The 13217-nt window shown below is 50.7% G+C and overlaps 1 protein-coding gene across 1 annotated transcript; it reads right to left on the bottom strand.

The window, feature by feature from the left end:
* Positions 1-5262: 5262 nt before the first annotated feature.
* LOC123351426 (CD276 antigen-like) lies at positions 5263-12892 on the bottom strand. Its single transcript, XM_044990768.1, has 5 exons — positions 12312-12892; positions 11781-11865; positions 10127-10480; positions 7075-7371; positions 5263-6812 (listed from the first exon to the last, which is right to left on the bottom strand). Exons 2-5 carry the CDS (start codon positions 11836-11838, stop codon positions 6640-6642), a joined length of 882 nt encoding a protein of 293 aa, XP_044846703.1. The 5' UTR covers positions 11839-11865; positions 12312-12892; the 3' UTR covers positions 5263-6639.
* Between the last annotated feature and the right edge of the window lie 325 nt (positions 12893-13217).

Below are 13217 nucleotides of genomic sequence, written 5' to 3'. Positions count from 1 at the left end.
GAACCAACAAGAGAAGATGCCATTTTAGATTTGATTTTCGTGAGTAGTGAGGACCTCATAAAAGAAATGGTTGTAGGGGACAACCTTGGTTCGAACGATCATGAACTAATTCAGTTCAAACTAGAGGAAAGGACGAACAAAAATAGATCTGGGACTAGGGTTTTTGATTTCAAAAGGGCTAACTTTAAAGAATTAAGGAAATTAGTTAGGGAAGTGGATTGGACTGAAGAACTTGTGGATCTAAAGGTGGAGGAGGCCTGGAATTACTTCAAGTCAAAGTTGCAGAAACTATCAGAAGCCTGCATCCCAAGAAAGGGGGAAAAAATCATAGGCAGGAGTTGTAGACCAAGCTGGATGAGCAAGCATCTCAGAGAGGTGATTAAGAAAAAGCAGAAAGCCTACAAGGAGTGGTAGATGGGAAGGATTAGCAAGGAAAGCTACCTTATTGAGGTCCGAACATATAGGGATAAAGTGAGAAAGGCCAAAAGCCATGTAGAGTTGGACCTTGCAAAAGGAATTAAAACCAATAGTGCGCACCCAGTCTAGCAGGGAGGAAGGGGAGGGAGCGGGGGAGAGAGAGAGCAGGGGGGCGGCCAGGGCTTCAGCAGGGCGCTTGTCCCGCGGTCCTGACCACTGCGCCGCCTGCTGGAAGGGCTCCGCTCCGCTAAAGTCGGCGAAGAGGGAAGAACAGGGGCTGACCTGCCCAGTTTGCTGCAGGGCGTGCCCCTCCTCTGCACTGCCACCCCCTACAGGGCGGCCGGAACGAGAAACCAAAAAACTCCCCAAAACCGGCCATGCTGTCCTAGGATTGGGCGGAAGCTGCCCCATAGAATATGCTGCCCCAAGCACCAGCTTGCTCAGCTGGTGCCTGGAGCCGGCCCTGCTGACCGTATCTTGCCTTTGACACCTTTGCTATTGTCTTCTGCCAAATCCTTATTTCAGCAAACGTAAGGAGTTCTGGGATACTTGGATACAAGGAGTTCTGGGATACATAAGGGAACAGGGTTCTGGTCCAGGCCAGCTTAGCCTACAGCAGAGTTACACTATTTGTGCTTCGTGCTAGTGGTGCTTAATGCTTACTAGTGTATAGAAACGGTGCGGCTAATGCATATAAATGTATATTAGTCAACACTGGACCATCGTGTGTGTTCTGTAGCCGGTTGTGGTAAATGTTTTAACCTGTGTTCACAATTATAGTGGCCACCCCTCTCCCAGGCCCGGGAGAGACTGTTGGTCAAATGTTTAGACACGACCCCTTTTATTGTAGGAGGAAATTGAGACAACGGTGACGCCGTGGGCGGTGGGTATCACAGACCAGGGGAGGATGAGCCTCCCCAAACAGCCAGGCGTGGCCCTGCCCATGCCTCTTCCCCGTGGCCCAGGCTGGGTCTAGGACGGGCCAGCCGGTGCCGGTGCTCGGGACGCCTGCCCAGCAGTACAGGGCTGGAGGCACTCGGGTGGCCTGGGGCTGGCAGGGGGCTCGGATGGGGAATGGAAAGGGCGGGGCTGGGGGGCACTAGCCTCCCCCAATGGGTGGTTCACGCACCACCCATGTGTGATTCATCAGAACAGCCGCCCACTTCTTGCTGCTTATAAACTCCGGGCGGTTTTCAAATCCACAGGTAAGTTGAGAAACCAGTCAGGGTTTTGGCAGCTTTTCTCTGGGGGTTCCACTTCACTTTTTGGGGGGTGCCCTGTGCAGCAGGGGTTCTCACCGTTTTTATAGTTGAAGCTCCCCGACATGGTATAAAAATATCAGGGCCCAGTTGTGGGGGCACTTAGGGCTTCAGCCGACGGAGAAAGGGGCTGGGGGCTCCAGGCTCCCAGCTTTAGCCTTGCAGGGCGGGAGAGCTCAGGTTTCTGCCCCATGCAGTGCCAGGGCTCAAAGCCCCATGGAGTGGGGGGCTTGCAACCCCCCCGGTTCAGAACCGCATCTGTACAGACATGAGATGGTGTCGTGCTGCCCATCACACCAGGAGCAGGAGGAAGTTGTAGTGTCGGGTGGGGGGGGGGGTGAGTCCAGGGTGGAGGGGATAGGACAGGAAGGTGCTCCCCACCTGAGCACCCCGGTTCCCACTGGCTGCCGCTCCAGTCCCGCCCTCTCCTCCGCCCCCACCAGCTCAGTGCTGAGCTCCCACCATGTAGTAGGGGGAATTTTTCTGGGGTATTTTCACTCTGCCTCCCCCCGGTCCCAGGCTTTCCACACTAGATCATCCCCATGGGCACATCTGCCCCGGTAGCCTGTACCCTGCCTGCTGCCTCGCATCCTCCCCATGGGCCCATCTAGCCTGGTATCCCGCCACAGCCCCTGCAGTGCCCTAGATCAGACCAGCGTATCTCTGCTCTCAGAAATCTCCTCCCCGGGGCGGTGTTGATAGACCAGGATCAAGTTGCCTCTTCGCTGAGCTAAAAAGCTCAAACTCCTTAAGTCCCTGCATGACACACGTGTGGCGCAGGGGTGCCTGGGGCAGCCCTCACTGAAAATACCAAGGTCAGGGCAGGCTGAAAAAGGAGAGCAGATACTCCCCACACCGGTGGTTAACACTGAAGTTAGACTCCCCAGACAATCACAGACTGTGCTCCTGATCCCCCACACTGGATATCAAGAACCTAAAAAAGAAATCACCCAGCCCCCTTCATTGCATTCCAGTTCTCTGGCTCCCAGTCAGCACCTAGGTCCAGGACAGTGAGAAGTTATTTAAAAACTCTGCTCACTGTATAAAATGTTCTTCTGAACCACATTGTCTGGTCAATATTAGGTTGGATCTTACCCAAAATACCACGCTGCCAGGCAATCCTTTAGTGCCTAAAGCTAAAGGTTATAAAGAAAAAAAGACGAATCATAGACTTTTAGGTCAGAAGGGACCATTATGATCATGTACTCTGACCTGCACAACGCAGGCCACAAAATCTCACCCACCCACTCCTGTATCAAACCCCTAACCTATGTCTGAGCCATTGAAGCCCTCAAATCATGGTTTAAAGACTTCAAGTTGCAGAGAATCCTCCAGCAAGTGACCCGTGCCCCACCCTGCAGAGGAAGGCGAAAAACCTCCAGGGCTTCTGCCAATCTGCCCTGGAGGAAAATTCCTTCCCGACCTCAAATATGGCGATCAGCTAAACCCTGAGCATGTGGGCAAGACTCACCAGCCAGCACCCAGGAAAGAATTCTCTGTAGTAACTCAGATCCCACCCCATCTAACATCCCATCACAAGCCATTGGGCACATTTACCACTAGTAGACAAAGACTAATTAATTGCCAAAATTAGGCTATCCCATCATACCATCCCCTCCATAAACTTATCAAGCTTAGTCTTGAAGCCAGATATGTCTTTTGCCCCCACTACTCCCCTTGGAAGGCTGTTCCAGAACTTCACTCCTCTAATTGTTACAAACCTTCATCTAATTTCAAGACTAAACTTCCTGATAGCCAGTTTATATCCATTTGTTCTTGTGTCCACATTGATACTGAGCTTAAACAATTCCACTCCCTGCGTAGTATTTATTCCTCTGATATATTTATAGAGAACAATCATATTTCCCCTCAGCCTTCTTTTGGTTTGGTTAAGATGAATAGAGATATTAAATGGTAAAGTGCTCAGATACATACATAAAACTTCAAAATCCATATATCAGGTTCTTAACAGTATTGGTGAGTTGCTGACTTGGAAGTCCCTCAGGAACACATCCACTGCTTGGATGGGTCATTCAGTCCTTTGTTCAGAGCTTTGTTCCTAGAAAAGTTACTCCGGAGCTAAGAAGCAAAATGGAGAAGATGCAGCTGCCTTTCTTTTGCCATGTGACTTGTACACTTCCTTTGTCCCAAACGCAAGCTTCACAGCCCATGGCATGGAAAAGCCTTAGAGTTCTGTCCACAGGCCTGCCCCTACATGCCTTGCTGCCTCGTAAGTGTCTCCCCTGGCTCCTTTCAATGGGTTCATTGTACAGCTGATGACCTTTGAGGGGCCATTGACCAGGCTAGGCAGTGCTGATGCCAATCTGTCTGGGGCATCACCCAGAAACACAGCACAAGTTTGGAAATACAGATATACCCTACATATCTATTAATACAAAGGTGATACAAATATATAAACAAGATTCTCATACTTGGCAGATCATAACATCAAGAAGGATGTGGATAAATTGGAGAGAGTCCAGCGGAGGGCAACAAAAATGATTAGGGCGCTGGAGCACATGATTTATGAGGAGAGGCTGAGGGAACTGGGATTGTTTAGTCTGCAGAAGAGAAGAATGAGGGGGGATTTGATAGCTGCTTTCAACTACCTGAAAGGGGGTTCCAAAGAGGATGGATCTAGACTGTTCTCAGTGGTAGAAGATGACAGAACAAGGAGTAATGGTCTCAAGTTGCAGAGGGGGAGGTTTAGGTTGGATATTAGGAAAAACTTTTTCACTAGGAGGGTGGTGAAGCACTGGAATGGGTTCCCTAGGGAGGTGGTGGAATCTCCTTCCTTAGAGGTTTTTAAGGTCAGGCTTGACAAGGCCCTGGCTGGGATGATTTAGTTGGGTTTGGTCCTGCTTTGAGCAGGGGGTTGGACTAGATGACCTCCTGAGGTCCCTTCCAACCCTGAGATTCTATGATTCTATGATTTCCACAGATACCTTACACGGCATCTCTGGCACGATTCATTGCAATTTTATAATATTAGTGTCAATAACATCACAAAGTGTTCCGCATATTTCACACAGCATCGCAACATGTTCATGGATTTTAAGGCCACAGGTGGACAGATTTAATACTACAAATAATAAATAATAAATAACAGCTTGCTTTAAACAGCTGCTCTCACGGCACTTGACAAAGGACAGCGGTAGTGTTATCCCCATGTTCCAGATGGGGAAACTGAGGCACAGTTGGGGCAGTGATTTGCTCCAAGTCGCCCAGGAGCAAGAAAGACCAATGAACCTGATTCAGCCATGGAGACTCATCCACTCCAACAGATTGCAAAGCTGGCTACAGGCCAACTGCACCCATAAGCAATTCCCTTAGCCACTCCAGTTTCCCAGTATCACCACCAGTGCCCTCGTTATGGGGACAAATGGTTATGAAAACCAATGCCCCAGTAAAAGAAGAAAGGTTCTCCTGATCCCAAAGGACCAAGCCCCAGACCCAGGTCAATATACAAGTCAGATCTTACCCACAAATCACGCTGTTGCCAATCCTTCAGAATCTAAACTCTAAAGGTTTATTCATAAAAGGAAAAAGATAGAGATGAGAGTTAAAATTGATTAAATGGAATCAATTACATACAATAATGGCAAAGTTCTTGGTTCAGGCTTGTAGCAGTGATAGAATAAACTGCAGGCTCAAATCAAGTCTCTGGAGTCCATCCCCTGCTGGGATGGGTCACTCAGTCCTTTGTTCACAGCTTCAGTTTGGAGCAAGATTCCTCCAGAGGTAAGAAGCAGGATTGAAGATAAGATGGAGATGAGGCAGCTGCCTTGTATAGTCCCTTCCAGGTGGAAGGACACCCCTTTGTTCTTACTGTGGAAAATTACAGCAGCAAGATGGAGCTTGGAGTCACATGGGCAAGTCACATGTCCGTGCATGGCTCAGTTTGCAGGCCGACGCCATTGTTTATATGTTAGTTTGACTGTTTCCAGGAAAGCTCAGATGTGGATTGGCGTCTCCCAAAGTCCATTGTCAGTTAAGTGTTTCTAGACTGGGCACTTACTGAGAATCGCCCCTTCTCAAGAAACTAACCAAATGCTTCATTGAGGCTACTTCGAATCAAACACATTGATATACAACTATAGAGCCAATATTCATAACGTCAGCTACACAAATGACACACGTACAGCTAACGTAATCATAACCAGCAAATTATAACTTCTTTGTAGACACCTCACACAACCTCTGTACAATATTTGCTGCAAATATAGAACAGTGGTTGCAACAATGATCTACACGGTCACAGTTTATGTCAGTAACGTCATAGGTTACAAATACATTTTTCTTTGTTTCTTTTAAAGAACACGCAACAGTGTTAAAATACACATTTTTGAAAGTCTTGTTTCTTTTGAAGAAAATCGCTCCGTCTACCAGCGGAAATAAATAAGTGACACCAATAGCTGCACATTATGAGCAATAACTTCCTGACTGTCACCAAATCCCGTAAGCTCCTGCCACCCACCCCAGCCAATCCCACACCTCTGAAACACATAAGGCAGGTTCTGGAAATCACGAGATGGGCTTCGAAATCACAAGATTTTAAAACATCATAAATAAATAGTCAAAATAAATAGTCACATCTGCCCTCTGGGCCACCAGGAGAGGCTGCCGGAGTCCTGTGCATGAGGGTTAGGGGTGCTCCAGCCAATGGAACCGAACACATACAGAGGATTTCTGGGGACAGTTCCCCAGCCCTGTTGTATTGACATGGGTCAGTCCCCGTCTCTCAGGGAGCTCTCCTGTCGCAAGGGTCAGGGACAGGAGCAAGCCCTGGTGTAGTGGCTCTGTGCTGCCCATAGAACTGCGACATTCTTGCTATAAAGTGCGGCCATCGATTCTAGTGGCTCCCGGCTACAGAGCTTTGGCGTGAAAGTGAGGGAGCTGCCGGGAGATCAGCCCCGAGGCCGCGGGTGGGTGTACCCAGGGCTGGGCAGGCGCCAGGGCCCAGCTAGCTCTGGGGTGAAGGGTCCTCCACATCCATTGTCTTGGTGAGGCAACTCTCTGAGCAGCGTCCGCAAGTCCCACGGCTGGGAAGCCGAAGGATCCTTGTAGCCACCATCACAGACAGGAACATGGCGCCCAGACAGGCCACCAGCAGCCAGTCCCAGCTGCATCTCTGCCCTGCAAGAGAGAGCCCAGAGCTTCCTGTGAACAGGGCCTGAGAGCCGGAGCGAGCTCCCCAGGCTCAGCACGTCACCCTCCCGCCTAGACCAACACGGCGAAGCCCAAACTTGGGGCTGCCGAGCAGCAATACCCCACTCTGCCACTGGGGGGCGACAATGGGTTAAATAATTGCGCTCGGCCACTAATCCCCTCCTCATGTCCCGCTGTGGGGCAGAGCCCTGCACCGGCTGGACAATTCCTGTCCCCCTTCCCTACTCACCGGGTCCTGCTACCACTGTGATGTGCTGCACGGGGGTCTCCCGCCCAGGCGCTGTCACCAGGAGCACGGTGAGGTTGGTGCTCTGCCCCGCGGGCACGGCCAGCTCGCTGCGCAGGGTGTAAAGGCCCCAGGCGTCCACGGATTCTGCGGTACTGCTGAGCTCCGTCAGGTTGGTTCCCATCCCGTCCCTCCACGCCACGCTCGCCCGGGGGTACCCGCCCCCTGAGCTGAAGGTCAAGAGGGTGTGGCCCAGCCGAAATGAGGGGTCAATGGTCAGATGAGGCTCACTGTAGGGTGCTGAAAGGAAAAACACGTCCCATGTCTCTCGAGTTTTTCACATCCAGCTGCTTGACAGGCTCCAAACACAGGAATTGCTTCCCCGGTGCAGAGATGCAGCCACCTCTGGGGTGGAACAGCCAGGTAACAGCTGCCCAGCAACACAGCACAAGAGGTTAAGCTGTGCAGTTTGAGGTTAAGCCATGGAGTTTGGGGTTTGAGCCAGCTTTGAGGAGGGACATCGCCTACTGTTTGTCTGAGATCAGATCCACTCAGGATGGCCAGTGTCCACCCCACAACCGAACACTCTCCTCACCTTGGTCTTACCAGCCAGAGCCAGTTACCATTTACAGGGATACTGGTTTCCTTCTGCAGAAGGTGTTTTGGGGCCAGATCCCCAGCTGGTGTCAATCGGCAATGGTGCCATTGGAATCAATGGGGCTATGCTGGATAACGCAGCTGAGAATCCTGGGGTTTTCAGTCGTGTTTCCAACATTAGCTTCATTTTCCTCCCACTGATATTTAAGAACATGAGAATGGTCTGACCCAGTCTGGCCAAAGGTCCATCTAGCCCAGAATCCTGTCTTCTGACAGCGGCCAATGCCAGGTGCCCCAGCGGGAGTGAACAGAACAGGTAATCGTCAAGTGATCCATCCTCTGTCGCCCATCCCCAGCTTCTGGCAAACAGAGGCTAGAGACACCATCCCTGCCCAGCCTGGCTAATAGCCATTGATGGATCCGATCCTCCATGAACTTATCTAGTTCTTTTCTGAACCCTGTTATAGTCTTGGCCTCCACAACATCCTCTGGCAACGGGTTCCGCAGACTTCCCTATATTATAAATCTGCTGCCTATTAATTTCATTGGGTGACCCCTAGTTCTTGTGCTATGAGAAGGAGTAAATAACACTTCCTTATTGACTTTCTCCACACCTGTCATGTGTTTATAGACCTCACTCATATCCCCCCTTAGTCGTCTCTTTTCCAACAGTCCCAGTCCTATTAATCTCTCTTCATATGGCAGCCGTTCCGTACCCCTAATCATTTTTGTTGCCCTTTTCTGAACCTTTTCTGATTCCAATATATCTTTTTTTGAGATGGGGCGACCACATCTACACGCAGTGTTCAATGTGTGGGGGTACCATGGATTTATAGAGAGACAATATGATCTTTTCTGTCTTGTTATCTATCCCTTTCCTAAGAATTCCCAACATTCTCTTTTTTTTTTATCTGCGGCTGCACATTGAGTGGATGTTTTCAGAGAACTCTCCACAAGGACTCCAAGATCTCTCTCTTGAGGTGTAACAGCTAATTTAGACCCCATCATTTTACATGTATGGTTGGGATGATGTTTTCCAATGTGCGCTACTTTGCATTTATCAACACTGACTTTCATCTGCCATTTTGTTGCCCAGTCACCCAGTTTTGTGAGAGCCCTTTGTAGCTCTTCACAACCTGCTTTGGACTTAACTTGAGTAGTTTTGTATCTTCTGCAAATTTTGTCCCTTCACTTTTTACCCCCGTTCCCAGATCGTTTATGAATACGTTAAATAGGACTGGGCCCAGTACAGCCCCCTGGGGGACACCACTATTTATTTACCTCTCTCCATTCTGAAAATGGACCATTTATTCCTACCTTTGTTTTCTGTCTTTTAACCCCCAAAAAAAACGGAGAGTCTGGTGTGGCACCTTAAAGACTAACAGATTTATTTGGGCATAAGCTTTCGTGGGTAAAAAACCCACTTCTTCAGACTCCAGGCATCTGAAGAAGTGGGTTTTTTAACCCACAAAAGCTTATGCCCAAATAAATCTGTTCATGTTTAAGGTGCCACCAGACTCTTCATTGGTTTTGTGGATACAGACTAACACGGCTACCCCCGGATACTTGTCTATTAACGAGAAACGAGTTACCAATTAACCAGAGAACCTCCCCTCTTATCCCATGACGGCTTCCTTTGCTTAAGGGACAGAACCCAACTTCTGCCTCTAGTTCTACGCACCCTACCTCAGTCTGAACCGTAGAGTCTGGAGTGCCGGTGGCCAGCCTAGAAGGTCACAGTTCTGAATCTGTGGCTAACTACCAATCTCTGCCACCCTTCAGCTCTCTATGGCACATTGCTTTGAGCCCCAGGCCCCTAAATGGAGTCGGTAAAGCAGTAAAGGCTGATTCTAGGCAATACTTCTCCCACCACAGGACATGCCTAACCCACGGAACTCCTTGCCACAGAGATCACTGAGGCCAGGAGCACCGCAAGACTGAAGAAACGATTGGACATTGCTATGGAGCAGAGCATCCAGAGTCGTGGTCGGGGGCTGCAAACCCTCCTGCTTTGGGGAATCAGCTGTAGGTCGGAGATCTTCGACTCTCTGCTCCTGCCAGGAGACCTCTCGAGGTCCCTCCCAGCCCCACATTTCGATGCTAATATGCCGTGTCCACATTTGTCTGTCACTGTGCACTAGAGTTACCCTTGCCTCTGCCTCTCCAGCAGCTGCCATGCTTGGAAATGGGCTACCGGGCTACGTGGCCCCATGGGTCTGAGTCAACCTTATCTTCTCCGGGCAGCTGGTGGAGCCTGTAAACCTACGTCACAGCATCTGGTCTCAGCGCTGATTATACCCACAGTGCCGGGCACTGACCTCTCCCGTGCCGCTGCCCACTGGTGTGAGGTGGGAGATTATCTCCGAATAAACTAGCTTCCAGCCCAGCCTCCATCAGCCCATTGGATATCGAAGGGCAACGGAGCCTTAGGAGAAAGTTCAGGTTGAATGAGCCGTACCCATCACTGTAACCTGCCTCATCTCCGAAGTCGTGCCCAGCTCCGAGGTGACGTGGCAGCGATAGACGCCCTCATCCTGTGTGCGGACACCCCTCAGAGTCAGGGACGCGTTCCCCTGAGCCAGCGCCTCTGGATCCAGCTGGGTCCGGTTCCTATACCCCTCATCCTGTCTCCCCAGCTGGTCCTTCCCATAATAGTGACTATGAACCACCAGGGCCTCTGCCCCCGCCCGCTCCTTCTGCCAGGTGACGGTCAGGCGCTGGATGTTCATCCCGGGCTGGGACAGGAAGAGGCAGCTCAGGGTGACGTCCCCCCCGAACTGAGCAGTGACAGGCGACTCGGCTGTGATGAGCCCTGAAAGGGAAACAGAGTCAGGGACAGATATTCTGGCCACTGCCCAGGCTCCCTCAGCCCTGGGTTCTGTGTAACCCAGGAGGTTAGTACCAAATGGGATGGGAGCTTGGGGGCAGGAAGAGATGAAAGGGGACACGGGCTGACATGCTTCAGGGACCAGGACATGGAACCTTTCACCTGTCAGCCATTAGGTCAGTCAGTGGCTCGCATGTGAGACGAGTTGGTGGGTCTCCGCCCACACCAGTAAAACCACCCTCCAACTGGCCCTTTGCTTAGCAGCAGAAAGGCTGAAGGCTTGACAGGCTCCAGAGCTTGATCTCCAGCCATCCCCCTATATGGCAGTGGGACAAATTGGCGGAGGGGTGAGAAAAGGATCTCTGTGATGCTCTCTCCCCTAGCATGGGCATGACTGACACCGAAACAGAAAGGCTGGGGAGGTGTTTGAACACTGGAGGGCCCAGTGAGTTCTCTGTCACCAGCCCCAAACCCTTAAACACACGTGATTCAGGCCCCCAAAAGCCATGAGCTCGGCTTAGAAATGAGGCGATTGTAACTAATAATACATGGGCGGTTCTGCTCATTGGCCTTCTGGCTTCTGAGCCCTCGGGCTGCACCCAGGTCGGGTTTGCAATAGAGCGGGTCAAAAGTTTGGTCTGAAATGTTGTTTTCAAACAAAAAATGGCTTCTGAGGTTTAAATGAACACACGTCCCCCCCCCCCCCCTCCACACACCCTTTCTCCAACAGCTGAACGGTTTGGGGCAGCCAAATTCCCCCAAATTTCAGTCACAAGCAAAAATATTTTCAGTTTTCTAGTTTTCAGGGTTTTCAGTGAAAACACAGCAAAATTCCTGAGGAAAAATTTCAGCAAAACCCCAAACTTTTCCACTGACATTTTTCTTGGTAACAAAAATCCACATCCCGACCCGCTCGGGCTTCTCCACAAACGTGAGGGCGGAAATCTTAGTTTTGAACCAAATAATTCCTTTGTAATCCACAGTCAGCAGGAGCTGGGCTTTCCGTGAAACGCTCAATACCACCATCAAGTCGTGACCCTCTGGGACCGAACGGGCAGAATGTGCGGGGAGAGGAGGTTTCTTAATCGAAAGGGTTTGAGAGAGCTGAACAAATATCAACTCGTTTTCCTGTTCGTGTTCAGTAACACCACTTGCCCGCACTGGTGGGCACTAGAGTGTCGGCCCTGAAGCCGAGCTTGGGCGCTACAAGAGAGCTCAGGAAACTCCCCGTGGTTTGTAAACAGGGCAGGACAGGACAGCAGGGGCTAGCAAGTGAGATACTCACCCCAATGAGCGCCCCACACAAGGAACAGGAAAATTGGGGAACAAAGGCCGGGGCACATCACACGCTGCAGAGACTCAGATTTGCCCTGCAAGAGAAGCGCAGACACTGATTGGCAAAGCGACCCCCCAACGCCCTACGGAATTGATTTTGTAGTTACGCCCCCCATCCTCCAACAACATCTCCCAGCGACCAAGCAGGACCCAACTCAAACCAGCGACTTCATCCCGGCCCCAGGTCAGCAACGAGCAAAAGCCGGTCCCATTTGACAGCTCCTAATGGATGTACTGGCTCAGCCAGCCCCATTCCGAGCGTATCAGCACCCTCCTGAGCCCAACGTCCCACTCCCACGCCCCGTTCCCCTCCCTCTGCCTCTCGCTGCACCACAACCGCTCCTCAGCCACGATCAGAGGTCAAGACAGTCCGTGCCCTGGATCAGACATCGCCGCTCAGCCGCAAGTCAGATCCCATCCCAACCGCGGAGACAGGTGGACGCTGTCTGTGACAAGCAACCCGAATCACTGACGTACTCACCGGAGCAGCCCAGCAGGACCCGGCAGACAGAGCCCAGAGAGAGTCGCAGTCAGGAAATGGGGGACCGGCACAGGCAGTGTGGCCTCCTGAAGCCTGCTCTGAATATCAGTCGCTCCTGGCTGGGTATTTAAATTGCTGAGCTAGGGGAATTCCTAGCAGCTCATTGCTGGAGGGGTGGGGAGGGGAAGCACAGGGTTTTCCAAATACAATGAAAGAAAATGTCCCTACACTGATTGGCTTTAGCCCACCATTACCAATTTCCTGTAACCAAGGCAGAAAGTGAAACAAAGATGGAATCCCCCGTAATTTGCTTTAGTCCTCAACCCACACACATAGGCAGTCTCTGAGGGTCCTGCTGCGTCTCACCGAGGCGCTGTCAGACCCGTCAATGGCTGGGGGGTTAAATGGCCTGTGACCACAGCGTATCCTGTGGTAACTGAACCCTTCTGCCAGGTGGAGTTGGCAGCAACAAGGGCCGGGTTCCATATCCAGGGGTCCCTCTCAACAACACAGCACAGAGCCGGCTCGAGCCCCCACCTAGTAACCTGGGGAAATTACCCACCAGCCCCAGGAGTCTGACACCCTGATTCCCGACACCAGTGGTTTCCCCAGGAATTGAAATTAGGGGGGGTGTTCAGATTTACAGGGGGGGTGTCAGGACCAATGAGATATGTAAAAGAGATATGAATAAAGTAAATGTTTTGTTAGGATTATGCAAATTTAACATAAGAATAATGCAAGTTACACCAAAACACATAACAAGTCTAGATTTCTAAAAAATATATACATTTTAAAAAAAAGTATTTAATTTAAATTGACTTTTGAAAAGTAAGCCATCATGGGGTAAGAGGGAAGATCCTCTCATGGATCAGTAACTGGTTAAAAGATGGGAAACAAAGGGTAGGA

This window comes from Mauremys mutica, chromosome 17, assembly GCF_020497125.1.
Source record: "Mauremys mutica isolate MM-2020 ecotype Southern chromosome 17, ASM2049712v1, whole genome shotgun sequence".
In the NCBI taxonomy this organism is placed as follows: domain Eukaryota; kingdom Metazoa; phylum Chordata; order Testudines; family Geoemydidae; genus Mauremys; species Mauremys mutica.
The sequence above is the reverse complement of the archived record's forward strand: the minus strand, read 5'-3'. Positions and strand labels throughout refer to the sequence as shown.